The sequence below is a fragment of the Gobius niger genome (genome assembly GCF_951799975.1).
Source record: "Gobius niger genome assembly, chromosome: 19".
Classification (NCBI taxonomy): domain Eukaryota; kingdom Metazoa; phylum Chordata; class Actinopteri; order Gobiiformes; family Gobiidae; genus Gobius; species Gobius niger.
In genome coordinates, this window is record NC_136870.1 from 15,649,711 (window position 1) to 15,674,732 (window position 25,022).

Sequence of the window (25,022 nt, forward strand, 5' to 3'; positions counted from 1 at the left end):
TCAGCGGGGACTGGGGAGATTGTAAGAATAGTTTTGAAGATGGATGGAGCCAAATACAGAGACATTTTGAAGGAAAACCTGCTGGAGTCAGCAAGAGAACTGAGGCTGGGGCGGAGATTCACCTTCCAGCAGGACAATGACCCTAAACACAAAGATAAATCTACAATGGAATGGTTAAAAAAAAAACATATTAATGTGTTAGAATGGCCCAGTCAAAGTCCTGACCTAAATCCTATTGAATCTTGTAGAGTCAAACCCCAAAAGACTTGCGCTGTTATTAGAGCAAAAGGGGGTTCCACAAAGTATTCATGCATGCTGTATGAATACTTATGCAAGCCCCACTTTTCACTTTTCTATTTTTTGAAAAATAACAGAATCATGTATCATTTTGCTTTCACTTCACAGTTGTCTGTTACTTGTGTGTGAACGTTCAGTAAAAAAAATCAAAATAAAATCTTTATGTTTAGGGTTGTAAACATGACAAAATGTGCAAAAGTTCAAGGTGTATGAATACTTTCGAGAGGCACTGTATACCATCTAATCTGGCAACACAGACTGTCACAGGTGTGGCCTATTGGGTCATCACCTACAGGTGTGCATATAAGACCAGTGCTCAGTCTCAAACACATAACTGATGATGACAGTTGGATGACTGTTGAAACATTTTTAGTTGGTAAAACAACAAATCAAAATAAAGTCCAGTTGAATTAATTTTTTTTCAGGCAGAATGTACAATGTAAATAGTCGTCAAATATAAGAGAAAATGTTGACCAGTAGTGTATGTTTTGCATAATCTTCTGACTTTTAATGGCTTCAACTATAGAATCCTTGGGTCCTCTGTTCCACTGTGAGCCATTAGAGACACAATGAATAACATAAAGGAAACTCTGTCTGTTTTTGGACTGAGTTGAGCTTTATGCCCATTACTGATCCAGCCATGAGCCCATCCATCAGTCCATCCAGAGTCACTTTGATCCCAACATAAATTAGCAATGTCTCTAAGCACTGAACACCTAATTCTGAACACTTTGGATCGGTTACAGCTGCAGAAAATGGACAATGGATTCCTGATGTCTTTATGCTGGATTTTTTGGTAGTTGCTTTGAGTCCTTTTCTGTTACTCTCGTGTTGGCTCTTGGCAACTAAACAGCTGATGATTCTGTGGTCCCCTCCCAATATCCCGTTCAGACTTTTTCAAATGTTTCTTCCCCCATACCATGTTAGAGAAAATGGCTGCATAATACTTCTGCACACATAACTCTGAGCGTGGACCCGCTTGCTTTGACCACCTTTGCCCACACTTTCTCTCATTACAAACATCAGCATCACGGTTATTTCACTTTTACGCTGTTTAACCTGAAGCTGGCTAGCTCAATGAGCTCAACTGTTTATGGAAACAGCTGTGGTGAGTCGCTTACTCCTGGGCCCCACGAACTGAAACTTTTATGTTTGACTTTACTATTCCAGCCAAATACGCTTATATGCTGGGATCATTTTATGTACGCCTGAAAATTATGAATAGTGCCCGCTATTACAGCCATTTTAACATCCTCAAAAACCCGCTATTCAATTCCAGCAACAATGTATACATGTCGGTCTTAAAGGCACATCGCAAGAGTGGCAAAGACACCAGCCAGCATTATCCACCCATCTCCAGCGCTGATTTAAAGAGGATCAAGGATTCAGGGGTCCTCTCTACAACCACAGCCATCGGCCTTGTAAGAAACATATGGTTTGATGTTCAGTTACACCTTGCACGTAGAGGAAGGGAGGGTAACCGAGACCTAACACGGGAGTCTTTCCAATTAAAACGAGATGAAAATGGAAAAGAATACATGCAGAAACGAAAAACCACAAAGATCCCAGGGATCCGATGCAACAGATGTATCGTGGGAGCATTTTTGCTGAGCCAACCAACTCAAATTGCCCAGTTTCAAGTTTTCAAAAGTATCTTTCCCATTGCCCACCGGATGCCGCTCCATTCTACCTACACCCTCTGAGAAAGCCACGGGATGCCCTCAACCAGCAGAACATCTGATATTCCAGGGAGCCCATGGGACATAATGCACTGGGACAAATGATGCCAAACATCAGCAAGGCAGCTGCACTTTCGACGCGCTACACCAACCACAGCCTGCGCAGTACAGCTGTGCAGCTATTATCAAAAGCCGGCCTGCAAACCAGGGAGATCATGATGGTTACCGGACACAGATGCGAGACCAGCCTGAAGAGCTACTGGGCTCCCACAACATCCGACCGGGAGAAGTGGAGCCAGATCCTTTCTGGTGAGTTGCTAACGCTATTGCCTAATGCATTTTCCCGATCTAGCTAGCCTATTCAGCATGGTATATGCTCTGTTTCCAGATGCGCCTGCCACTATCTTTGTCCCTGTCCCTGCGAGAGAAGTTGGGGGAATCGTTCGTGAAGCTAACGAGAGTGCGACTTTCACCATACCCCGAGATGCACCACCATTCCTCCTCTCCAACTGCACCTTCAATAGATGGATTTCTGGGTGACGTCACAGACAAGCTGCGCACGCATCCGAGGAGCAAAAGATACCAGTCCAGTTTAACATCAATAAATAGATAGCCTCGCTGCTACTAGCCTAGCTACACTGCCTGGAATCACAACCAACGTTGCCAAGCAACGCGCAAACTTTTGGGAACTATTTTATGTGCCGCGGAAATCATTAAATAATCTTTTGGCCATCATAAAAGTGCATGAAGTCGGGGTCTGCGTCGGGGTCCGGTTCGCCCTGTCGGTACTTATTTTCCCGATAATGACCAGCATTCTATACATTATCCCTTACTTAAATCATCCTCTACCAGTTAAAGACTTGAAAATGATGCTGACTCTCATTTCAGTTGAAAGTTTAGGAAATCAGAGAAAAATGTAATTTGCATAATAATTTGGAACGTGGTGTACACATTTTTCTCTGTATAATGTATAAATTAAGAGCAGAGTTCTCAGCATTGTCAAAAAACGTTTTTCTTTTTTTTCTGACATAAATTTTGTCAGATACCGAGAGAGCACATTAGCGCATTCCAAAAATCCTAAAACTAAGACCCTAGGGAAAAAATTAAAAAACAAACAAAGGCAGTAGCAATACCGTAAATTTAGATTGAGGGAGACAAAAGGGAGCAAAGCGCCCCCTTGCTTTGGGCAGCGTGGTTGGCGAGGGCCGATAATCACCGCTTGCGGCTATATTTTTTGGAATATAACTGACCTTGCATCACATAAATGATCGCATTTTGAGGGACTATTTTGTACAATGTACAATGAATGTACAATTGGCTCATGTAATGAGCTTTGTGACTATGTCTGTGAAAGGCGCTATACAAATAAAGATCTTCTTCTTCTATGCGTCCTGAACTGGTACTAATTGGCAGACAAGAGAGAGGACCGCCCTCACTATGAACATGCAGGTCATACAGATTTAATATTGCATAACATCCTACGTTACGGTGATTTTACTGATGATAGCATTTAGCCATGTTGCTTACCTTATAGTTGGATTTTAGCTGCTTCTTTCCTCTTGTATTGGCCTTGGCACCTCTGAATAATTCCATAAACCCCACAAAAAGGCTGCATTTGCTCACATTGTTCTAATTGTTGTTCCTTCAGTAAAGTGTATTCCAGCGTGCCACCCACAACAACTGTGGTCCTTGTGTGTAGTAGAAACGCTGGCGTGTAGAATACTGGGTAGAGCAGATACATGACAAGGTGAGTAGAGGGAGGAATGCCGGATACATGTGTGTTATGTGGAACTCCGGCTTAAACCATCTATCTACAATATCTCTGTCTATCTAAGCAAGCTGTAGAGTGCTCTTCTTCACTAATGTGCACTTATGGTGTTATATGGTGGTTATGAAACTTTGAATAGCTTTTCAAAAAACAGACCCTTGAAAAGGGAGCAACAAAGATTTCATTCAAAATGACACATTTTATAATTATTGTCCCAACTGTAAATAGAAAACTTTGCCAATTCATTTGTTTCAATTTAAGCCCAACAAAGACAGGCTCTGTATTGAATCGCACACCCCCAAACCTGGTGTTCTTCAGAAGTACGTGTCTCATCAACATGCACTGTCCCGACAAAATAAACATCAGCATCAACAATAGCTATCTATATTTAGTCTTCACAATTAGAGACAGACACTTTGATCTTGAGCAGAAAGCAAATAGGTGCTGAAAATAGGTCATGTGAGTTTACATGAGGGAAGTATGGAAGCCCGTTTCCGCCATGTTAAAGAATAAAAGCCCAACGGGAAGTCGAAATTACGAGATTTAAAGTCATAATTTTGTGTCTAAAACACAAAATTTCGAGTTTAAATCTCGAAATTACGACTTTTAAACTCATACTACGAGTTTAAATCTCGAAATTACGAGTTTAAATCTCGAAATTACAACTTTTAAACTCATACTACGAGTTTAAATCTCGAAATTCCAAGTTTAAATCTCGAAATTACGAGTTTAAATCTCGAAATTACGAGTTTAAATCTCGAAATTACGACTTAAAACTCGAGTTTTTCAGATCCGTGATCATAGACGTCGGTACAGCGGGGACAGTCATGGAGGATTAGCTTCATCGTGTTCTGAACCGGAGCTACAGCAACTCTGGTACTTTTACAAAGACACACAGAAGTGTTTATTTTACCTCAACACCCAGGATTAAAAGCAGTGACAAGAAAACTTTTTAAAAATGGCTGTATCCACGATAGGAATGTGTTTAGGCCTTGATGATGCATGGGCATTCCCAAAGCTAATGCTACGATCGTAGCATTATGAACTTCGATGAACTTCGGATGATCATGATCATGTGAAAATGGGAAATATGCATGAATAAAGGTCAATAAAACCACCGTCTACATAAAGCATCCCTTTAACAACGATCAAACACTGAGCCGGGCAGGTTGATTTTGCCGTTTATTACTCACACTTCATGTACTATTGGCCGTAGCCGATTGCTTAGCATCCGCAGCTAACTAGCTTATTAGCAGCTCTAGCATCCAGCATCTTACGGAATTAAGAATTATACACTAAAAACGTCAATAAAGCCAGTAACCACATAATACAGCCTTGAAGATTATCACACACTGGGTCGGGATTGACGCATTGGTGGTTAATTGCAGACTTTTTAAATCAACAATGAGGTGGATTGCACATGCTAACCGGGCAAACTAGCCATTGTCCACCGGCATCGCCCTTTTATCAAGCGGGGAGATAGATAGATAGGGGGGGATCCATAGGACATGGCAGAGGGAAAGAGGCACGAATTTGCCCCAAACTAGCAGTTGTTTTACAGGCATAATACGGTTCCAAGATACAGCTAGATCAAGCTCCACAGTTCAGACCACATCAGACAGGAAAAAGAACGGCAACACTATCCGGATTTTCAAAGTAAAATGGGGTTGACGTCTATGATTACGGATCTTAAAAACTCGTAATTCCGAGTTTAAATCTCGAAATTACATTTAAACTCATTTTAAACACAAAATTATGACTTTAAATCTCGTAATTTCAACTTCCCGTTGGGCTTTTGTGGCGGAAACGGGCTTCCATAGAGAAGGCCTATTCAGTATGAAAAAGAATTTGAGCAACTTCTCATCATATCTATCTATCTATCTATCTATCTATCTATCTATCTATCTATCTATCTCTCTCTCTCTCTCTCTCTCTCTCTCTCTCTCTCTCTCTCTCTCTCTCTCTCTCTCTCTCTCTCTCTCTCTCTCTCTCTCTCTCTCTCTCTCTCTCTCTCTCTCTCTCTCTCTCTCTCTCTCTCTCTCTCTCTCTCTCTCTCTCTCTCTCTCTCTCTCTCTCTCTCTCTCCACGCAACAGACCAATTTAGCAGTGTTTGCACTATTATTTTTCTTTTCTTAATGACTTCTTTTCAGCGCACGTGTTTGCTTCTTCCGTGGTCGCTCTCCTCACGTGACACAGACAGGTGAAGAGTGAAGCTGTTCGGTCTTACGAGGGCCTGTACGAGGGCATCCCTGCAGAAATAAACTGGTGGCCATTATAATTACCGAGAAGCCTCCCTCTTCTGGCTTTTCTACCCAATAATTTACCTGTCCATCTAAGGAATGGAGGGGAATTAATCACCGTAGCAACCCCACCTGCACGTGGGGCACAGACTAGGTCGAGTTTCCCCCCGCGTGCGCACCCGTGATATTTAAGTACTACACCCACATGAGAAGAGAGGAGCTCCTCTGAGACTCGGTCAGCGGAGACACGGCCCGGCGCACCGCTCAGAGCTATACAGCAGAAAATCTGTGATGTGCTCCGCTCCGGACGGGCGAGGGCTGCCAGTGCGCCCTAACCTTGAGGCTCTCTTTCATGTTGTTCCTACTATGAGCTTAGTGGCCTCGCTAGAATTCAAGCCAGGTGTCTTTGAGTTTGACTTTTTTGGATTCCATGGCTTTGCCACTGACTGAACTGTGAGCCACACTCCACCGGCAGCAGCGTCAGCTTTGTGGGGGATTCTGCAAGAGCCTTTACAATGGATGTTACAAGTTCTAGTTTCCCATAAAATACAGACATAAATAAACATTTCTCAAGTTGTTCGCCTAAAATAATAACGCATTGACTGACAGATATGTGAAGAGTCTTGCTCAAGGACACAATGAGCGTTTGCATCGGTGAGAGCTGGAATCGAACTGCCATTAGGTCAGCTCTTCTGATTCACTGCTCAGATATAGGCTATATTATTTTGTTCGAGTTAAATATTTAGCAGAAAACCATAATGTTTGAAAATATCCAAAACTAAGTTGCAGTGGCTTAGGACTAACACCTGAACACTATTGCGTCATATGCTTGTAGAATGAGAAATAAAGCACTTATTACTTAGGCTACTAGATAACCAACATGCAGTCTGCTCATAGCTTTTAGCCATAGACTGATACAGCGTAGTTTTAAGACAGATGTAATCACAAAAATATTTATTCAACAAATAAAACATCGGTTTGACAAAGTTGGTAAATAATAAACAACAGAAGGTTTTGTTAAAAAAAAAAACATATCCATAACAGGCTGTATTGAAATAATTTCAACACAATTAAAAATACACATTGCCCAAAAGTTAACATTCATTCAAAATTGTCCCCATTTAATACATCACTCATTGTGCAAAATGCATGGAGTATATTGGCTGCACGTAAAACTATAAAGAAAATATTACAATACAAAACAGTAGGCTACAAAAAAATATTTTTGCTACATGATTGCACCCTGGGGCTTTTTGATAACACAATAATTAGTAATGTCACTGACAAAAAGTTTTCCTTAACATTGACAAAATGTAAACTTATTTTTTCATTGTTCCACATCTGAAGCCAACACAGCGCCCTCTTGTGGCGAGCATCGTTTACAGTCAAAAGGCTTGTATCTGAGTGCACATAAAAGTCCTTATGAACAATTACTACAACCACTCTTACGTGGATAATTAAGTAATGTCAATGAAGAGTGCAACTTTTTAAATTTTGGCCAATTAAAAAAAACAACAATTATAATAAAATAACCAGAGTGAAGCTGCGGTTAGTGGAAAGTAATTAAAATGAGTAATTAGGGTGTTTTCAGATAAGTGTTCGGAAGTTTTTAACATTCTTTGGCAAAACAAATGTCAGTGTGATCTGGAAACTTCCTGAAGCCAGTTTAGTCTCATTACTGTCAAGGCACAACTTAAACAACCGTGTCAACCTCATGGCTCGGCTCATTCTGCATGAAACAAATGAGCAGATAACATTATCACAGGGACTACACCTTTGCCCTGAACTGCCTTTAAGTGCCTGTTCGCTCTCAACACTTGTGATTAATTAGAAAGGTCGATTTATTTAGCTCTGCATGTGCGTCGGCTGGCCCGGGACAGAGGCAGGGGTCAGAGCACACAGACACAGGGGTGTTTGAGGCAGACTGGGAGGATGCCTTTGTTGATTTGGTGAAACTCGACGAGCTGCAGGAGGTCAATGAAAAGGGTTAAACCATCATCCATAGTGTAGTATTTCCTGCCTCCTTCTTCACACTGCAAGAGACATGCACAAAGATTAGTATGGGGATAGAAGCCAAGCAAGAGGCATGAACTTGGAGATGATGTTGAGGTTGGATGGTTGGCAGTGATGTGTCTGTCAGTCTACACCAGGCTGTACCAGCACTGAGTATGGAGTGAATTAAACATTGATCCTTTATTTGGACGAGTGTGCAAAGCGTTAAATAAATAAGACAACAGACATTTTACCAAAATCATTCAGACAGGCCTAATGGATGAGGTTGGAATCTAAACTCATGGTGATGTTTTGGAGATCAGAGTGGGATAAACAAAAGGAAGACCAAGGAAACAATTTGAGTTGCAGATGCTATGTAGACATATAGGCCTATAGTTGTCTGTTGCAACCAATGAAATCATGCCTGCTAATAGTGTGTACTGGAGGCAGATTTGAACACAGATTGCAGTGTTCAGCCAGTAACATCGATTTTCTCTCACAATTACTGTGATCCCCTAATCAAAAGCAAGATCTACCCACGTTTGCATGGTCATTCAGAGTCGCAAGCAACAAATAACATTTCACTGTGGAGAGGGGACATTTTGGAACACAGGAAGTGATGTTTGCAAATGGCAACTTTTTCTAACTTTGAGGGTTTCCTAGCAAAAAGTGTCTTGCGCTTCGAAGTCTCTGAGCTGTTTCATTCTGTTTGAACACTGACCTCTTGTGGACAAACTTTATTATCGCGACTTCTCATAAACACGACTGAAGCACCAACACGATCATGTGAGCAAGAGAAGTTTCAAACAGACGTGTGGCAGTTTATTATTTGCAGCCTGATATTGAGGTTTGAACGATCAAATCAATCATAGGCCGATAAATAAGAGTCATTTTCTTTGTAATGTGGTCTGTGCTTCACGGAACTCCAGTGGGCGGGGCCTCAGTCACCTGCGGCTCTGCTGCTAAAGGCAGGACATCAATGCGCAATCTTTTTACTTCATTTAGTCAGAGCTAATCTTGGCACTATTTGCTGTAGACGGCGCTCCTTACGTTTCCCTCGCCTGATCAGCTCCACGCCTGCTTTTGTATCTGTTCAAAAGCAGGACTTTGTGAAGAATGAGAAAATATAAAATGTATACTGGCTTTCTCCACATGAATGCAGTTAACTGGGAAATGGGAGAAATACAGCACATTTATGTAACACGTTGGAGGGAACTTACAGGAATAACCAGGTAGTGTTTTGTCTTGAGCTTGTAACACAGTGAGAGGACGAAGCATTGGGCGTGCTGCTGACTGTCACGAACGAGGAACATCCTACAATGAACAGAGAGGCACATTTTTAATCGTCATCGCATGCGACACATTGGAGTCACACTGGCTGACAGGCTATAATTCAAAGCAATTACATCTGTGTTAAAAAGAGCCGGTATCGAGGCTGCATGCGTGTTGCATGGTAACAAGATAAATGATTAAAACCGCTATAGACTATACGGGCTTTATGAGAAAATACAGCATTGTACAAAAGTTATTAAAAAGTGTGGAAAAATCCCATTCCCTACAGAAACATGTTTTTTTCTGTTTGTAGTGAGCAGCTCACTACAAACGACGAAAGATTACAATGTTTTTATTCATTCCTGTTTTAGGACCAATTTTCTGAGCTCTCTCAGTGCTAAAGACCAAAACCGCCAAGTTCGTCAATTAAAAAAATACTTTAACCAAGCAATTACTTATACAAATTTACAAAAACTGTATTGTCTTTAGTTCCAACAAACCAATTCCAATCAGTTTAGAGAGATTTCTACTATTTGCACAACGCAACACCTCTTCCAAATTCTTCTATTTCAAAACATTTTCTTGTAATGCACTGAATAAACTCACCCGTCCACCAGCCCCTGTCTCTCTATGAGCCTCTGGGCTTCATTTCTGGACACGCCACCGTGAAACCAGGGCTGAGTCTTGTGAATCGCTGCAGACAGTCAGAAGCAGAGGTCAAGCTCAAGGCTCATATTTTCCAGTAAAAAAAGACAGACTTGAGACTTTGAACTTTAGATGGGGCTTACAGGAGGGTCTGGGGCCGGAGTTTAGGTTCGGCAAGCTGCACCTCAGGGCTTCTCTCCTCTGCAAGAGACAAGCACGCATACAACAGGTCACAAACTGGTCAGCTGCATCCCTCCACAGTGACATTATCAGAGGTAGCGTATTTTCCAGACTGTAAGTCACACTTTTTTTTTCACAGTTTGGCTTGGGGTGCGACTTATACACAGGTGTGACTTAAATATCAAAGTATACAATCCCACAATGGTTGTTATTTTCACACCGACAGCCGCTCGAGGCCGCTTTAGGCTTGTGTGCCATCTGCTACTCCTGTACCACGGAAGACTTAAAGAAACGGTAATCGAGCAGTAGAAAGAAAGCTTGGAGTGAGCGAGACACTTGTGAGGGACTGGCGAAAAGCGGAGGTTTCTCTTACTGCAATGAAGAAAACAAAAAAGCGAATTGCGGGGTTAAAAGCTAGATGGCAACAGCTAGAGGAGCGAGTTCACAAATGAGAGCTTGAACAACGTGCTGCCGGGAGAGGCTTGTCAATGGTGCAGTTACGCCTCCAGGCCCAGGTAGTTGCCAAGGCTGGTGCGACTTGTACCCCGGAGTGACTTATCGTCCGGAAAATCCAGTAACCGAGTGGAGTAAAGACAAATAACAGATGAAGTAGTAGTGGCAAGAGCAGTAGAAGAAGCAGTGCAAATGTAAAAGTAGTGGGGAGTGGTGGAAGGCAGTAACCCACGTGTTGAGTTTGTGGCGGAAGAGGTAAACACTACTACGCGCACTTATCTAGACTATTATGGTAAATCTGTAACACAAGTATTCATTTTCAGCAATTTCACCAATTTCTAGCCCACTTCCCCTCACCCCTTTCCCAAATGTCCCTGTATAAATTTATATAACTATGCCCTCCAAGCTCCACTGCAGTCCGGACACGCCTGATTACAGTCTCCCCTCTTTTCTCTCATCCATCTCTTTTATGGCCCCCTCCAGCTCTACTCAGTCCCCAATCTGAGTCTACCGCGGAGAATTAGTGTCCCCAGCTGTGGCCAAAAAAGACACAGTCCTGCCTATATATGGTTTCCAAGTTTAGGCTGAGACGTCTTAACATACTGTATTTCACATAAACTGTAGAGTGGTGCTCAAATACACCAAGATTGTGTGTGTTCAATAAAACAAGACTCGGGGTGGGAGCAAGGAAATTGAAAATGTTTTGCATATTGCACTTGTCAACACTTTTGGCCATTTCTGGAGTCAAAGTTCTGGTAAAGTGATGTTTCTGAAGTTTATAGTTTAACTTTCTAATCAAATTTCTAAAGTTAATTGCATTTCATGGTCTCTAAGCTCTGAGGGAAACTTGGGGAAAAGGGAGACACTGCAGGCAAAACTGTTTTTAATACTGAGGTTTTCACCCAGAAACATCATTGCCAAGTCTTTACAATGAAGTATTCAATTCAATTCAATTCAATGTTTCTCTATAAATCTATATGGGAAATTGTAACTTTTCTCACTAATTTTAACCTGGCTCTAGTGAATATTCAGATTTTGTCACTCAAAAGGGTGTAATACTTTTCCCCCATACATTTAGCTATGTCAGTAATCTATAAAATACGTTAAAAAGAAACCCTTCAAATTGATTCCTCAAGATGTATGATTTCCACGCAAGGCAAAATTGTTAAACTAAACCAGGGCATGACCTACAAATGACTCCCTTGTGCCAGTACTGAACACCACCAGAGCCACAACAGTGTGAAAAACTGTATCTAGTACAAGCAGAAGAAGGAAAACTAAACACACAAGCTGGGATAACATTTGGGACATGTTAGACTGGCACAACCCCAGGCTCCCGCTCGCTCTGTCCTCACCCTCCAGGCCTGGCCCTCCTCCCTCTCTGCGCTGCGGATCTCTGACGGATTCTGGATGACCCGCCCTCCAGCCTTCCCCGAAAAGTCCATCGCCACCAGGCTCGCCTCCGACCTTGACTGAAATGACAAGCAACACTTACAAAAAAACGAAGCACTATTCAAATCTCTCCCACACGGTGTTTGCAGTGAACTCACTTTGGTGTCTGTGAAGTGGTTGGCTGCTTCTCGGTTTCGCGGTGCCAATTTGGATAGCTGGTAGTTACACTGGAGCTGCTTGCCGTGCTGATCACACATTAGAAAGAGAAAATGAATAGTTACAAGACGCTAGTATCCTGTGTTGTTTGCCAAAATGATTAAGAAACATTTGGTTGAACAATGGACAGACAGGGACAAAACGGTATTCATTCTATTATTCCAATCAAACGTACAATTACGAGCAGTACATTTTCATTGTTGCAACTGGCTCTTTGCATATTTACTGAGAGATGATAATAATTAAGTCCTGGTAAATTCATAGTTTCCTCTAGACAAGCTTCAGACCTGGTCTCAACTTTAGTTAATTCCCAGATCATTTTGTATTGTGCGGAACACTTGATTCTTGGGACCCAAAAGGCTGCAGGCAAAAGAGTGTGATGGGACTATTGCTGTGCTACCATAAGGTCTTATTTAAAAACACCTGCTAATTCTGTAGTTGAGACCACATGTGTCAAGGTCAAGGCCCGCGGGCTGCATGATTTAAAGTGGCCCTTTGTGGAGCATGAATTCCTGAGTATGTCAAAAAAAGAAAATACGTCTCTAGCCCATTCCTGTGCAGAGTTATGGATTCTTAAAGAAATAACCAGTTTGCTCACACCAGCCACTAGGGGGCAGCTGAAATTTAAAAAAGGAAAGAATCCCACACGTGTCCAGCAGAGGGCACTGATATAATAAGAGATCAGGATATAAACAGCATATTATAACCACGTGGTCAGTCTGCCCCAGGGCGGCTGTGGCTACAATAGTAACTTACTGCCATTGTTTGTGGAGCGAATGAATAATGACTATATGTAGCACTTTGAGAAACACGTGACACAGGCCGATAAGCTGTTGTTATTTAGGCCACAGTCCTTTACAATACATGCAGCCCGCGACCCGCCATGGGGGCTGAATTTCGGCCCACGACCCAAACGACCTCGACACCCCTGGTTTAGACTTGCACAAACATGTTCTGAAATGCGCGCCATGCTTGTATTATTTTAGCAGTCTTGTCGCAGTGAACTATATTAGTAAAACATAATTGTAAGCATAATTATAGTTACGTTACTGTATCGTTGTTATTTTATTAGACAGCTTGTCACAAAGGTATGCCAAGTGATCACTTTACAAAAGCAGATCATGTGTCAGTGTGAGACCTTGAAAAGTCGGAAGGAGGATGTCCAACAAGTCCGTGTTTGTTCGCTCTCCGCACACAAGAATTTCAGGTCCTGGGCACGCACCGGGTTTTTCGAAGGCTGCACAGGCACACAAAGAGAATACAGGGGAATCATGAGATTTTTCACTGCCTCAAAAGATCTGGCATTTTAGATCACCAATATTGACATAGTAATACTCGCGAGAAGTATGTGGTGAATGCAGAAGCAGTGATAGTTGGGCGTCAGTATTCATGAAATGCCTTAAGCCTGTGTGAAAGTCTGGTCGGTGGGAATTTTTCTCACTAATCTTTTCAAAAGCAGCAGGACGTGGTTACCTTGATGCAGAAGGTGAAGTCTGCTGGTGCTCCGTACAGTTTTCTGCTATTGACCACAGAGTAAACATTTAAGTCTTCCAAATCGGCCACATACTGAAGATGCCTCGGCTCCTACAATCAAAAGAAAATATGCTTTAGAATATCAGAGAAGAGAAGCAGTTAATTCACGACTTAGACATTCCTGCTCAAAGTTCGTAATGAGTTTTGTGTGTAAACCATTGTGTTTTGGTTTCATTTGTGCATGACCATGTGAGTATTGCATACTGGGAGAACATGGGCATGTCCATTGTAACATGAAACTTTTTTTTACAATGGAACACTCTTCCATGAGAGCGTACATATAATACTGATCACTGCTCAATAGAAAGCCGATCAACACCACAAAATATCTTGAATCTTGAAAATGTGCACCACGTTCCCATTACACCATACGAACATGAGGTGGATTTGGTGTGGCATCTGTAAATGTCAGACTTCATTGCACTGACCTTAGAAGAGCCCTTAGTGGAGCAGTAGAGACCGGAGCGTCGCAGGAAGTAGTAAACCTTTTTCCAAGACTTTCGACTCGATTCTTTGGAGTGAAGATAACCTTGGATTTCTGGACATGTACCGGACTTGAGGAGATTCTGGGGGTTAATACAAATGAGAGGTTTTACAGGTAGGTGTGGCGAAACAAGGCATATGTATCATTTTAAAAGTACATGGATAAAAACATGCAGTATTTCACAATTGATCATGTCATTGTATAATCAATTGTGCATGTTCTATACATCAGGTCATACATTTCTGAATAATTTTATTGTTTTAAAAAAAAGAGTTTTTAGCCGATTTCTTTTACCTGAATAAGTTCTGCTGACGTCAGGTCTTTGCCAACATCAGCGCTGTCCGAGATCATCGACTCAGGGAAAAAGAGCTGGAAAATTGACAAAGTAGTTAGTTCATGAGGAAAGTGCTGAACTGCAAAAACCTGAAGCAGTTTTGTGTAGGAACCTGCTCGCCAATTATTTCATCACCTTCTGATAAGGATTAGCCTGTAGGGCAGTCGTTTACTCTGGTTCATCTGGTGGAGGTTGTGTGGGCACAACATACAGTGAGCTGCATGCGGTGACTGAGTGGGAGGTTTTACTGCCAACTGTCACTTTAACATGATACTGATGATGGATGAGCCAATGCAATAATAAAAGCGAAGGGCACTAAATTAGAGACGGAGGCTTGTGCAGGCACGCAGCTCAATGCACATTAAAACTATTTCACATCCACAGCAACAGTGCAGTGTCAGAGAATGAGAAATGATTCAAATTAGCGTTCAACCAAAACTAAAAATATACTTCAAACAAACAAAGAAAATCACAAAATAAATATACTACTGTTTGAGAAGAAAGCAATCCAATCGACTTTATTTCTATAGCACGTGTAAGCAACACAATTGTTCCAGTGCTGCACAAAGACTAATGGAAGAAAATGGATTGTCACTTTTATGTCGCTCTTTTATCACATTTATTTTCATCTCCATTTACGTCTCGTTTTCATCGCTATTTTGTCTTATTATTTTCAAGACACTCTTAGAGGAAACCAAACTACCAAAAATGTGCTCGGTTCAGGTGGGAGTTAAAGCAGAACTAAGTAACTCATGCCCCTAGAGGCCATAAGCGCCACTGCAGGTGTTGTAGCATGTGCAGTTTTTTTACTCATTAATTGTCCGTGAGAGTAAATACTACATTGACAGAAAAGACAAAGCTATAGAGGGATATTGTACATCCAATTACACAATTGGACAATTTTTTTCACTCAAACTTGACCATTTTTTTCACTCAAACTTGGCTGTAAATACGGTTTAAGTGACGCTAGCCTGCAGGTAAGCTTTGCACGCTAGCCTGTTAGCTTCTTCTTCATGATTCCATTAGAGTGTATTGGGGCCTCCGACCCGGTGCAGGAAAGCTACAAGTGGTTTTCTGGCCAGAGACACCAGGGGGAGATGAACACTTGTATTACACCCAGAGGTGTACGAAAAGGATTTATTAAGGTAAACAAGTTACTTAGTACTCCTTAAGAGGGTAAGTAAAGAAATAATAGCAGCTCTATATACTAAAAAAGAAAACATAGAAATAGAAATAAATACCAATTTACATTCAATGAAATATATCAAATACATAAAAGCAAATTAATAAAAATAAAAACAATAAAAATAAAATAGCAGAAGTCCACACAATTATAGAATAAAAGTGAGTCTTAAGCTGACACTTGAAACACACACAGTTTAGGGCCAACAACGGAGACGGCCCTGTCCCAATATTGCTTTAATGAAAGTCAGGAATAATCAGTTTTACAGTATATTTGAAGCATACTATACTTACTGGTGCCACCTACTCTTGAAAAATATTTATAATCACCTCTACATTAAGCTTGATCATGTGACTGCAGTTAATCCGAGCTAGCATATCCAGATGTTGTTACAATTACACACCGATAAACCTACCGTTGGCTTCCTGAAGAATTCATATTTAGCGTAGTTTTTGCGAAACACCAGCCTCGTGTCGGCTTTTAGGGACCACGTCGTCTGAACCTCCCACACAATTTCATGATCCTCCAGGCACCTCTCTGCACAGAAGGGGAAGCATGAAAAGTCACCTTCTTTTGGCAATAAGATACAGTCTAAATCAGGGGTCTCGGATGGTTTCTACTTGAGTAACTATGGGGCTTAGGAAGGCAGTAGCAAAGATGATATTTCAACACAAAGAAATATCAAAAAAAAATTAAATCACTTGGTGCGGAAAGAGAAAATATGGGTTGGTACACGAGTCGTTTCACCAAGACAGTAGTTGTAAAGTTGCAAGCCTTTGGGGCGCTATTTGTAAAGGGGTGGAGAGCGACTGGTGTCTTCCAAACCAGAGTAAACCATTATGTGTCTTACCTAGTCCCAGAGCGGGATGTACTTCGAGGAGGGCCCAGTTCTCCTGGTCGCTGCAGTGGGCCGTTTGCACCAACATGTGACAAACATCTCGGGCCGTAGCTTCAGGACTGACCCACACAGACCTGCTGTGGCGGTCCTCTCCAAACACCTTAATCAGCTACAGAAAAAAGCATATACATTTAGTGCATTCATTGAACTGCATCCTCTTCATTATGAGAACAGCAGGTGAGATGAGAAGGACAGTCTCCAAATTGATGTTGGTGAGAATGATGAAAAATGGTCTTGGTTTAAAGGTGCATTATGCAACTTTTATGTGGAAAAAAAAGTTCATATTTGTGAGTATCTGACCTTGTCGTGACCCAGTGGCTGTATGGTGCCTTTACTTTCTATCACAGTGGTCTCTACAGCGCACCAGGTTCAATTGTTTAGTTCATACTGACCACTCACACACCCGCTCGGTCACTACAAGGTGAAATACTCACAAATATCAACTTTTTTTCCCGCATAAAAAGTTGCATAATGCATCTTTAAAATAAGAGTAATATTTGGAGATTGCACTCTTTGTGGTTTTTAAAAGGTACTACATCTACAGCTGAAATGGGTTTTGCTTTTAGCCGTTTGAAAACACAAGTACAAGTTTCACATGCTTTTTGAAAGCTAAGAACTTCCACAATTCAGTCACAAAGCTTTAACTATTAATGGCTGCAGGGGCACTAATTAAAACTTGATTGGAGAGAGAGAGTTCCTTTATGTTTATTTGCAATAGGATCCGGCGAGTTTAAGAATTGGGCTCTTTCGAATTTGATGATTGTCTTGAAAAACAAACAAAAAATGTAAAGATAAACTAGTGTATATATATATTAGTGACCAATGCTTGATTTGAACATGTTAACAAAAATCTGGGGAACAGATAGGTCACGTTTATGAAATATTTACCAAAAATACCCAGCAGATTTGAGCCTTTTGATTTTGACATGAGCTAAATTATGATGGCTAAAGTAGAGTTTCTTTAGAACTGCCACTTTTAAAGATCTGCAGGGAACAGTCAATGATGAAAAGGATCCATTAAAGAAACACGTATAGGGACATTATAGGGATTCACATTTGTATGAGCTGTATTTGCATATTAAGCATTAGGCAATTAGTTATAAAACCATATTATTATCATCCATCATAGACAAGAATAAAAACAATACTCATTTGCATAACTTCTACAAACGTGAGTGAGTCAGCTGGTCATGGCACACGGCATAGACTTCACCTCTGCTTTTGGCTTGGCATAAGCGCTCATGAATCTGGGACCAGGGCCAAAGCGTGTGGCCAATAACCTGTCAAGTGTAACGGAGTGGCAGACGGTAATGCTATATTTAATGTGTTAAAAAACCCCAAAGACAGTTACTACAGAAGATCTCAAATGTCACTCTGGCACCAAAGATGTTTTTTTGAGCTTTTATCTTGTCAGCGATCTTAACTGATTTGCAACGCTTGGAAACAGTTTACAAACATAACCTGGGTTGTCAAGAAAGAAGTGAAACGTATCTAGAGAGCACCACACAAGCAAATCAACAAGGCTTGAAAATGGTTTTGAACTTTTCTTTGAATAATCAAAGCATACCCTTTTGTAGACAGTAAAGAGAGAATGGCAGGCGGCAGGAATACCCTTCTGAGCTTGTATGACATTTGTTTACATCAACGACACATCTAAAATGGCGGCTTGTTTGATATGGAACGTAGGGCTGTTGCAATTAATTTAAATTCAATCACGATTTAGATTATTACACTAAAGGATTTCAAAAATAGCATAATCGGAAAAAATCAAAAGATAATATCACTGAATTAATCTTCCCAATAGGCATAAGGATGGGATTTTGAAGTAATTTGTCCAGTGTCAATTATATCGTCAAATGTATCGTTATCGTGATATAGGCCATATCTCCCTGCCCTAATTTTCTTTTTTGTTTAATTCAATTATTCAAAAAGACAAACAAACAATACGCAACAATTTCAACATTTACAATACATTCAACAAACTAACACCAAGACAGGATAACAAGTTTACTTGCGCAGGTGTGAGGACTGGCCAGCAGGGGGCAGGTGTGAAAAAGAGACCTCTCCTAAACCAATGCATACTTGAAATCATTATTGCTTCTATGACTGTTCAGACAACAGTGAATATTCAGAATAGTTTTTTGATTCATAAGTAAAATAAAAATAGATTTCTTTTTAAAGGCAACCAATAATAGTTTGAATAACCGTGATTTCAACTATTTTTCCTATAATCGAGCAGGCCTATTGAAAAGTATCATTCCTGCCGTCATTATTGTAGCCTAAATAGTAGACAGTGTTTCAGGAGAAAACTATCAAGCGTCCAGACACTGGGTGAGTTTGTCCGGGGGAGAAGGTCACTGAAGGTTCATCGAGTTTACTCATGTGTGACGCTGCATTTGTATCGCCCAAACACAGAGAAAACAAAAGCAGCCTAACCTAAACCTGTCTGTCAACATAATGAGACTAGCAAGGTGAGAGAGAACTGTAAAGGCCAAGTCTCGAAAACAAGAGGAGGTGAGAATATGTTAAGTGGTAATTTGACCTATCAATACAGTAGGTCTTGAAATTACATGGCAAGCAGTGGGCTAAAGCAGAAGCTGAGAAATGACTGCTAAACAAAAGGGATAGATAGAAGTCAGGTAATATTAATGTTAAAATTCAGCCTGTGGTCGTAGCTACTGAAGTCTGCCCCAACACCTGACTAGCCCTGCTAACATTTAAATAAAGCTTGCATTTGTCAAAATATGTCACGAGTAGAAATCACATTGTTGTCGTCTTTAGTATTCAGCCCATCACGCCTGTCTAGTCATTTCAACACGCTCCCGTCTCATAATTGCTCACCATTAGTAAGCAGAGGTTTGCCATTATTGTGATGGAAAGAAAAGCAGGTTTGTCATGAAAATGTTGGCTTTACTCTCCTCGCGGACGTTGCCAAACTAAACATGTAATTACATAAATGTGTTGCTGAAGTGCCGTCACCCTGGGGTGCTTAAGAATACGTGCTTTGTGAGTTCACCCGGCTCACGCACCTCTTTGGCTTGGGATGCTGTCTTACATAAAAGTCATTTCACTGTAAATACTGTTATTTAGGGATCAATAAAACTACATTAGAAACTGGATTTCAGAAAATGGTCGAACCTCTGAAAACTGACTTCTATTTTATTAATTGGTTGTTAAATAAATCTACTTCTTCTGATAATAATAATGCTTTTTTCAACATTCGTAAAAGGTTAGGGCCTCTACAGTATATAACCTATAGATACATTTTTAAGAATATGGTTTGAAAACTTTCCATATCAGACTTTTTTTTTTACTTGTGAAGTGTGGTGATGAGAGAAATGTTACGAGTCAGCACAATGTTTTGAACTCACGTGTTTGTTTGTCGTTGGTGGCAGTGAGCTGATGACAGGCGACTGTGACGGGCTGCACAGCTCTGGAAAAGGATTAGGTATCGAAGGGACTGAAGACGAAAATGACTCTTTGCCTCGAATTCTGTGGAAAATAGGTGTTAAAAGTTAGTGTTGACTCTAGAATACTGAGTTACCCTTTGAACTGCTTCAATAAAGTGAGATGCCACTGCAATTACTGTGAATCGTCTACGTTTCAAGGTCAAGTCATGAAAAAAGGTTTGTCTCGGCCGTTTTATCAGTGAAGGTCAGAGGTCACAAACGTACTATAGCAGAGCAAAACAAGGAAGCGAAACTATCCACCCACTGTCTATTTCTGCCTCACACGCAACAGTCCAGTCCTTGTTTAAAGATAAATGAAAGATAACAGCCGTATTGTGTGTTCTGTGAAACCCGTCACTTCTTTACACACTGAGTGACGTGATTCACGACTTCAGTTTGAGTCACTAACTTAAGTCAGCAGCTCCCGCTTACGTTGACTCACATCCTGCATAAATGAAGCAAGCTGATCCTCATCGGATGACGAACGCTGTCAGTGTTGTTTTTTCACTACAGTGTGGTAGCAGTGAGATTTAATTACTATGTTGCATTTTGAAGAAAGTGGAAAGACGGGTATGGAGTGAATGAATAATGACTACAGTGTGGCGCTTTCTTGTCAGCAAAGGCGTGTAAAGAGCAATTCCAGTGGGCAATTATTATTATTATTTACAAAATTATCCTCCACCAGGCTAATTGTTTTGTTCTCTTTGAGGGGGTTTGCTACTTCAAGGTTTTCAAACTCTAATGATACTCTGCAGACACTGAGCAGCAGGGTCTCAGCATCCAAAAATATCTGGGGAAAAAAAAAACGCCCAAAATCCACCACATACTGTATGGTGCGACTGGAATTTCCAACGGTTTTTACTAGTTTACAGAGCCCTCATGCTTAAGCTATGAAGATAAACTGCCCCTTCTCCCTTGTTATTTTTTTTTTTACTGAAAAATCAGCTCTCAGGCCTCTTTTTTCCACAAATATTAGCTAACACGGGATTAAACTATGACAAGTAAGGTAGGAAAAGCCCCTTAAATTGAATACCTTATGGACAACTTTTGTATTGTTTTTAAAGATTAATGTTTAGCCCGAAGATACTGCATTAGTTTTTTTTTGTGCCACTGGGCAAGATACTTCACTCACCTTCCCTTTGTAGGAATGTGGTATGTGTGAATAATTGGTGGTGAGGGCTATTGGCACAGATTGGCTGCCACTCTTCTGTTAGTCCACCCCAGGGCTGCTGTTGCTACAATGCTAACCTTTCACAACCATGCATGGAGAGTGAATACCGGTCAATAATGCATACAATTTAAAAAGCACGTCTAAGAAAGCCCTTTGTAAGACCGATTATTATGCTTAAGGTCAAACAGCTAATAAACGGAATCACTTTTTAGTAAACAACTTTTCCCTTCTGCTTGAGGAATATCATTTTGAAGTGACAGCAAGACATATTTTTCACATTCTCGCCTCCTCTTGCTGTACGTGCCTGTTCGCAGTGATGAGTATGGGCTGGGAGCGGCGCACTGAGGCAGATTCAGTGACCAGTGGGGCCAGAGTCAGAGTGGAGCCTGTCAGAAAGGACTCTTCTTCAGGGGAACCGTTTCTGTCCGAGCCTTCGAAAACCTCGGTCCACGAGCCGGCCACCTCCATCATGTCAGCAGAGAGGTGATGTGTTAGCAACGTCCAACCCCTGCATAAGAGAGGAAAGTAAGACATAATCCTCAAATTTAACACAATCTTTTAATATGATGCAAGTTAACGGAACAGCGGAAAAATCGAATAAAAATAGTCAATCAATGTACCAGGTAACCCAGAGCACCAGTTGTAAACACTGACTGTCGTACTAGTGTGGCAGGTTTGTGGCATAAACAATAGCTTTTGAAAACATTATTTATAGCAGTTAATTAACCACAATAGCACACAATGGCTCGAGTAAAACAACACGGCTGAGTCATACTTTCCTTTCTTAAAATAGAGTCAGGCAGAAACCAAAAACACAACAACACTCAGGAATTTCCACACTATTACTATTAGAAAACACACATACACATCTCAATAAGTCAGAGCATGATTATATGTTTGTTACACAATTCCCACTCCTGATTTTATGCAAGTTTTACTCATATAATAAAACAACTTTATTTGTTTATCAACCATCGTCACCTCATTCTCATGTCCGTAAAACCTTCGTGATAGATTTGTGGACTTTAAAATGAGCTTTAAATCATGTGAACCAAGCTCACCCATAAAAGTAATTTATAAACAGGAAACTGAAATCACCGCGAACCAATCTACACTTCGCTGTAGTAAAACAGTGATGAATGAGCTGCCCGCGCTCGCGCTGCGGATATTGCTGTTACAGAAATGCACACGTTTTAGAGCTCGTGGCAAAAGCACTGTTTATCTTAAATTTGCTCTCTCATCCCTGGCAAAACACAAACTAACTAACTACATTTTCCAAGTATATCATGACAACCACATGACCATCAATCTCATTAGTTCTGAAGCTGATACAAGCTGAATCCCACTCACCACCATCACAAATACCTCATTCATAAACAAGATTAGTAAAGTGTCTTGCCCAAGCACATAACAGCCACTTCTGAAAATACATATGCTAAGGCTATATAAGTAACTGTATGAACTATAGCCGTCTTTAAAAGCCTGTAGGCTATAAGAAATCCATAAAGGCACTGTCTGTAACAGATGTTTTAGCTTAATAATCAGCATCATGCAGAACATTAAGGCCCAGCTTTTAACAGAATAACTGAAAATGAACAATGAAATAGTTTGGGTCAATCCCAACCCCTTCCCACCTTGGGCTCGCTGAATGTTGTTGTTATTCTGTAGATGATGCAGCAGGTAACGATAAGAAGAGCAGGCACGTTGTTCTTTGATCGGACTTGGCTCGACCATCTGTCTCTCATATAAATCTGGAGTCTTTCAAAAGTCTTTCACAGCGGGTCTGCACAGCTTACAACAGTAAGAGATTGCACCTTGTTGGAACAGCAAGAATATTTCTCAAGGTAGGAGTGGACCGCTTGATTTTATTCAGGTTTGCACGTGTCAGCAGCACATGCATCAATTTCACCATAATAAAAATATAAGGGTATTACTCTAAAGCAACACTAAACTAGACCCCACATTTTGCAGCAAATTTGAAAACATTACAGAAGATATAAGAGGTAGATGGTGGTTACAGTTAATTAGATGAAAAAAAATGATCTAGACCAGGTGGTGGTACTTGGGTCTACCACCAGGTAGTACTAAAACATAAATTATGCTTATATTTTAGTACTAATGTCTTTATGTTTTCTGGGTGAACATGGTTTCCACACAGGTCTAGGTTTGGTGGTACTTGGAAGGTCAAATATTGGGTGTGAAAAGTTTGAGAACCCCCGGTCTAGACACTTCACAGGACAACATATTTAAATATAAAAGCATTCTGAAACCACTAACATAATATAGATCAATGGGAACCAATAGTAGGATTAAAACGGTGTTGGATTATACGCGAAGCAAGCAGGACTATGGAGATAAACCATAATATCATTATCAAAATGCACTGTTTTAAATGACCCTGGTTACTTCTGGTCACCCAGTGACTGATGAAACGACGGTATTATACAGTGTATCTTACAGGGGAAACAAATCACTATAATCACTTTGTTGGCATAGCCTAGATACAATTATCCCATTTAATAGCAGTGGCTCCAACTTTTAACCAGCTCGCCCACAACGTCCCCTGAACTCCCTTCGTCTACTCTACTCTGGTCCCACCGGCGATCACCGCTTGCACCTGTTTCACTGTGATAGAGGTTTATTTTCTCCAAAGGAAACGCAGAAACCTACCAGAGAAATGTCTGTGTCTTGTCACACTGCGGGACTCAGCTGTCATGCATCACCTTAATCCTCGTACTCTTGTTTGTGTTCGTAACAAATCTGAACGCTACTAAAGGCGCCAACAGCATTTCCAGCGAAGGCTCCCCGTCATGAGAGGGCGGAGCCTGTCAGTCAGGTGCGCCAGGTAGCCCCGCCCACTCTGCTGCTGCTGACATTACGTCAGTATTGAGTAGGCCAAAACATTTTCAATCTATTCCACCCAATGAGGCCATGGCATTTCAGTAAATTAGTTGCAGAAAACATGTTGCCTTGTGCTTTGACTTTTGCAGATTAAACGAATGTAATCAGTTTGTTTTTGTTTTATTTGTTCTCCATCTGCTGTGGGGCAAAGACCACCGAATGGTGCAAGAACATAAAGCAGTGTCAACGGCTTAACCTTTTGTGAAACTTTGTCTCCACCTAGTGGTCGTGGGTATACTTCAATGAAGAAAAAAATAGGACTTAAATGTTAAGATAATGATAATTCAAAGATGTTTTATTTGTCAAACCATTTGTGAATGATTTGAAATTATATTTCTCTCATATTTAATAATAATAATACAAACATACACATTTCATTGGATCAAATTATGTTTTATTAATGTGTTCAGGGAATCCCCACAGACAGTTTACAGGGGAACTTACAGATTTACAATCATCCTTTTGACAGAAGTGCCAGCTTTACCCCCCCATCAATTCAACACTGAGGATGCCTGAAATCTAACGACAAGTTTTGACAGCACACCTTTTTTTTCTTCCACAGGTTACCATCAGACACTCCACCTGCTCAGACGAGGTACTGCAGTGAGGAGTAGTTGCCGAGTTGGCCTGAAGTAATCAGTCATGAAATATGCAGTGCTAGAGCCCGCAAACACCCAGACACGAGTTTCTTCCTCTCAGACGTCTGGCCTATTCACAGTTATTGAGCCTTCATTTTTGGTGCCATCCTTCATCCCAACAAGGAAATTACAGACTACTGGATACTTTTCAGATTCAGTCAATGTAAAACTGCCGTTTATGATAATAGGCCCTCAAAAATGCACAATGTTCACTTAAGAATTGTCATACTGCTCAAATGCATTTGGTTCAGCAGTCATTGTACAAATAGAAAGATGCTAAAACTAGTCACAGAAAAT

General features: G+C 40.9%; 1 protein-coding gene across 1 annotated transcript; it reads right to left on the reverse strand.

Moving 5' to 3' along the window:
* Positions 1-7,609: 7,609 nt before the first annotated feature.
* grb7 (growth factor receptor bound protein 7) lies at positions 7,610-23,984 on the reverse strand. Its single transcript, XM_079577887.1, has 15 exons — positions 23,857-23,984; positions 21,491-21,694; positions 19,938-20,058; positions 16,519-16,675; positions 16,084-16,205; positions 14,446-14,520; positions 14,096-14,233; positions 13,608-13,718; positions 13,273-13,371; positions 12,077-12,163; positions 11,882-11,998; positions 10,037-10,094; positions 9,855-9,942; positions 9,197-9,290; positions 7,610-8,017 (listed from the first exon to the last, which is right to left on the reverse strand). The coding sequence occupies exons 2-15, from the start codon at positions 21,655-21,657 to the stop codon at positions 7,874-7,876; spliced, it is 1,578 nt and encodes a 525-aa protein (XP_079434013.1). The 5' UTR covers positions 21,658-21,694; positions 23,857-23,984; the 3' UTR covers positions 7,610-7,873.
* Between the last annotated feature and the right edge of the window lie 1,038 nt (positions 23,985-25,022).

Bases quoted from the DNA above. Each gene is read 5' to 3' on its own strand.
- grb7 (XM_079577887.1), bottom strand. From the start codon at position 21,657: ATGATGGAGGTGGCCGGCTCGTGGACCGAGGTTTTCGAAGGCTCGGAC. The intron at 16,676-19,937 runs GTGAGTTCAAAA...TTTTTTCTGTAG, and splicing joins CACCAACGACAAACAAACAC to CTGATTAAGGTGTTTGGAGA. The intron at 13,372-13,607 runs GTAACCACGTCC...GTGCCTGTGCAG, and splicing joins ACTTCACCTTCTGCATCAAG to CCTTCGAAAAACCCGGTGCG.